The sequence below is a fragment of the Abramis brama genome (assembly GCF_963993115.1).
Source record: "Abramis brama genome assembly, chromosome: 17".
Lineage (NCBI taxonomy): Eukaryota > Metazoa > Chordata > Actinopteri > Cypriniformes > Leuciscidae > Abramis > Abramis brama.
Genome location: NC_139979.1, coordinates 87,501 through 92,500, shown reverse-complemented (window position 1 = coordinate 92,500; position 5,000 = coordinate 87,501). Strand labels below are relative to the sequence as shown.

Sequence of the window (5,000 nt, the reverse complement as noted above, 5' to 3'; positions counted from 1 at the left end):
GCACTACGCCGCCGGCGCGCTCTTCCGCGCAGGTGCGTCTCTCACACACACCTGAGAACTGAACATCCGCAAGCTTCCGTTCGTGACAGAAATGAGTCGACAGATGCGTCACTACTGTCACTGCGTTTCAGATAAAACAACATGTGCTGATGTGTGTGTGTGTGTGTGTGTGTGTGTGTGTGTGTGTAGGTTGGGTCGTTGGCTCTCTGGAGATTCTCGGAAGTCCCGCCAGTCTCGTTCGGAGTATCGGGAACGGCGTGTCAGATTTCTTCCGGTTGCCGTACGAGGGTTTGACTCGTGGGCCGGGAGCCTTTATCAGCGGCGTCTCGAGAGGAACCAACTCATTCATCAAACACATCTCTAAAGGTGAAGCACACACACACACACACACACACACACACACTCTCACTCTGTCTGTAATATTGACCATCTCCATCTGCTATTAAGGCGAGACACGGCAAGCAAAAACATCATTTTTTTTTACTGGTCAATTTTGAGCTTTTTGGATATTTGTCTTCAATAACATCTTTTTTCAGACTTGTGGTGAAAAAAAGTCAAAAATACACATTTAGGCCTTTATTTTACTACACTTTGTCTGTTTGCGTCTGTAGATTTCTCATAAATTTCTCATTTCAACAATGCATTCTTAATCAACACGCTGCTCCACGATCACTGCCGGCACCCTGTCATCACACGCACCGTTAGGAAGCTCTCTCACTCCTGTACAATCCTGTCGGATCCAAATATGGTCATTTCCTTTTTATCAGCAACCAATCGTGAAAGTAAAAGGGCTGAATGCGCAATCTCATTGGCTGATATAAATCTTTAAAGCCCGTTTTCTCAAAATGACTTTTCTCTCATACTCCAAGTCCGAAATCTCCACTTCAGTAGCACCGATATACACCAAACTTTCCAGTCTTGTACCTAGTTATATTATGAAGACATTTACAGAGGGATTTGTAAATATATTATTCCTAGCCTGATTTATATAACATTTTATTCCAAAAAACATGGCGAAAATCATTTTTTCAAGGCTATAGTAGTAGTAGCCTTTATTGTCACTTAGTCACAAGTACCAGCGAAATTAGCCATCAACCTGTCCATACAAACATACATACAATATGACAAGGGGGTAGACAGGACAGGAAGACAGGGGATTGAGGGGAAAAAAATACAGCATGACATGAGGAGAGGTGAGGAGAGAAAAAGGCAACCCCCAGACATCGTAGGATGTCCTGTTACTTTATCCTCTACAGTAAAAGACCTGGGTGTTATACTCGATTGTAACCTGTCTTTTGAAAATCATATTTCGTATGTTATAAAAACAGCCTTTTTCCACCTTAGAAACATTGCTAAGCTATCAGTTTCTGATGCAGAAAAGTTAGTTCATGCACTCATGACCTCGAGACTAGATTACTGTAATGCTTTATTAGCTGGTTGTCCTGCATCCTCAATAAACAAGCTACAGTTAGTCCAAAATGCAGCTGCTAGAGTTCTTACTAGATCAAGTAAATATGATCATATAACACCGATTTTATCATCACTGCATTGGCTACCTATAAAGTTCCGTATTAATTATAAGGTATTGCTACTGACTTATAAAGCCCTAAACGGCTTAGCTCCAGTCTATTTAACGGATCTTCTATCGCCCTATAATCCATCGCGCTCTTTAAGATCAATAAATTTGAGGCTTTTGGTCATACCTAGGCTATCCAGATCCACCAAAGGAGGGAGAGCATTTTCACATTTGGCTCCGAAACTCTGGAATAGTCTTCCTGATACTGTTCGTTGCTCGGACTCGCTCTCCCAGTTTAAAACTAGATTAAAGATGCATCTTTTCGGCCAGGCATTTATATAATATTGTTAATCTTACAGTTCAAACTACAATCCGGCCTCTAGTTCATAAATGCCAGAGGAGAACTGGCCCCCGACTGAGCCTGGGTTCTCCCAAGGTGTTTTTTTTCTCCATTAGGTCACCTGATGGAGTTTTAGGACACCATTAGGCCGCTTGATGGAGTTTTTTCGGTTCCTTGCCACTGTTGCCTTTGGCTTGCTCAGTTGGGGATATTTTGGGGATATTTAATTTTATTCTATCAATCAATAAATTCCACTAGAAACAAACCTTGTTGTATTATTTTATTTTAATTTAATACTGTGAAGCTGCTTTGATACAATCTGTATTGTGAAAAGCGCTATACAAATATACTTGATTTGATTTGATTTGACTATGCTCCTGTGAGGATTACAGTTTGGGAACAGGAAAAAAACACCTCAGCAAAATTAGCACATAATCAGTACACTCTACAACATGAACACACCAGACTTGCTACAGGGGAGGGGAGGGGAGTGGGGGATGGAGATAACCCAGCCAGTACTGGCAGTATTTTCTGATTTACACGATAACAAAAGTAGATATCCATAAATCCCTCTGTCATTTTTTTCCCATCTAATATGTGAACACAATGAAAAAATAATTTTTAACCTGGCTTTATCCAATACACACACAGATTTATATTTAATTAGATATTGCCTAATTTGCATATTTAAACATTAAATTACAGAAAACTTGTAATACATGTTTTCCTCATCTTGATGTAGGTAATCAACTGGGAAAGTTTCATGGTGATATCTGCTAGTTAAAATTTTTACCCTATTCACCTGTAGTGTCTCGCCTTAAAGTGTAAGTTGCAGGTTAACCACCACAGCCAATTAATGTGTAAATTAAAGTGCTCTATATGTATATATTTAATTATTTCTGTCTTAAAATGCGTTAAAATAACATTTATTGGGGTTTCTTCAAAGGTAGCGTGTTTTTTACAGTAACTGGTGATGACGTCATAAGAGGCACTCGCAACCCATAGTCTGCTAGATTCCTACTGTATTATGGCTATTTGGAGAACGACTGAGGATGTGGGAAACCATCTAATTCTTTATGGACCACAGCCCTACAATTTTTAACCGGTCAGGCGTGAGAGAGGGGAGGAAATTGCCAGGACCCATGGCACTCAAAGAGTTATTAATGCTTGGTGTGAGGAGAATGAGTGGAGGGTTGGCCAGGTGTCCTGGTGAGTAGCTACGTTAGAGCTAGTCTAGGCTAGCCTGGTGCAAACTTAACCCGGATAATATAAGGGAACAAGCCAGTCTTTTCAAAATCTTGCCGTCATGTAGAATAGCAAGGAGGGACAACGACTGAAGACATTATTTACTTACATGGTGTCAGAGCTGTAGAGATGCACACACTGCACAGGCACCAATCGCTAGTCTCATCGACGCCTCAAACGTCATGTAATACCCTTCCTCAATCCACGCTATTTCTCACGATTTAATTAGCGATGTTTATTGTCAGAAAAGAAAAAGAGAGATCGATGTCCCCATCACTGTGTGTGTGTGGGCTATGCCACCCAGTTGGATCAGCAGTGGAGAGTATGTGCTGCCGTGAGGTGAACGTGGACCAGCTCGACCCGCGCCCGGCTGATCTGACGTGCCTCGTGCTCGCTGCATATGACGGCTGACTTGGTCACAGAGGCAGCAGTAAAATCCGCCCGCTTGGTAGCCACAAACCTCACCCAGGCACGAATCAACCTTTTGTCCTTGGGGAAATTGTGGACCCTGTGCCCTGTTTTTGAAGAATTTGTACATCCCGCACAAACACAACGGTTTACCATTTTGACAGGTGAATAAGGCGAATATATCTGCTAGCGTACTATTGACTATGTCGGTAACTCTACTAGTGAGTTCCTCTTATGACGTCACGCCCCATCTAGTGGAAGGGAGCGGTTAGGGTTAGGGTAAAATATCTTTATGTTTAATAAACACATTGCATTATCTTTGTGAAAAATTTAACCTGCAATTTACACTTTAAGTTGTGTGTTAATACTGAACGAACAAACCCGTGTTACGAAGATTACCTGTTAGTGAATGAAAAGTCTTAGGATACACATGACACGACATGTGATGCGTTCATATCCATCTCTGAAGATCTCCATGTGCTTTCAGTGATCACAACTTCCACTAATCTATCCAAAACACCCTAGCTAGTACTATGGCAAGAACTGCTCGCATTTTCTTTAGAAAATGTCCCGCATGGCTTGATTCTCCTGCTGCGTTCTGTATCTGCAGCTCAGTGCAGATGTTGACGTGTGTGTGTGTGTGTGTGTTTCTTGTAGCTTTCCTGTAGCTCTAACAGTAGAGCGTTGGCGCTTGCAATGATTCCCAGGGAAAGCAAGAACTGAGAACTGATAAGAATGTAAAATGTGTACCTTGAAATGCAATGTAAGTCGCTTTGGATAAAAGCATCTACCAAATGCATAAATGTAAATGTAATGTGTGTGTCTCTCACTGGTCCACATGATCAAGTTCCTCCAGAGACGCGTTTAGCAGCAGCACGTCCATCACGAGTGCAAGCGTGTGTTTCTGCTGACTCGTCTGTGTGTGTGTCTACAGGGACTCTGACGTCCATCACGAATCTGGCCACGAGTCTGGCGCGGAACATGGACCGTCTGTCGCTGGACGACGAGCATTACATGCGTCAGGAGGAGTGGAGGAGGCAGCTGCCGGAGACTCTGGGAGACGGGCTGAGACAAGGCCTGTCCAGACTGGGCATCAGCCTGCTGGGTGAGACACACACACACACACACACACACACACACACACACACGAGTGCTTTATACAACACAGATCATTAACCCTAACCCTTCTGGGTGAGACACACACACACAAACACACACACACTTCTGTATACAACACAGATCATTCACAGCAGCCTCACAGTGATCAGCAGGACAATAACATAATCAACGATGTGTGTGTGTGTGTGTGTGTGTAGGCGCGGTCGCAGGAATCGTGGATCAGCCCATGCAGACGTTCACACGGACACTGGATCTGCCGAGCTCGGCGAGCAGCACGGCCCGCGGTGTCATCTCAGGGGTGGGGAAAGGCATTGTGGGAGTTTTCACCAAGCCAATCGGAGGAGCAGCTGAGCTGGTGTCGCAGACAGGATA

The 5,000-nt window shown here is 43.3% G+C and overlaps 1 protein-coding gene across 2 annotated transcripts in view; it reads left to right on the top strand.

Annotated features, from left to right (window-relative positions):
- vps13b (vacuolar protein sorting 13 homolog B) overlaps positions 1–5,000 on the top strand; it is a 175,204-nt gene that overhangs the window by 165,178 nt on the left and 5,026 nt on the right. For both annotated transcript variants that reach the window (XM_084089596.1, XM_084089597.1), the window contains exons 56-59: positions 1–32; positions 190–366; positions 4,444–4,614; positions 4,826–5,000. The exon at positions 1–32 is cut by the window's left edge and continues 720 nt beyond it; the exon at positions 4,826–5,000 is cut by the window's right edge and continues 2 nt beyond it. In XM_084089596.1, coding sequence (XP_083945722.1) covers positions 1–32; positions 190–366; positions 4,444–4,614; positions 4,826–5,000 — 555 coding nt within the window. The remainder of the gene's footprint in view (positions 33–189; positions 367–4,443; positions 4,615–4,825) is intronic.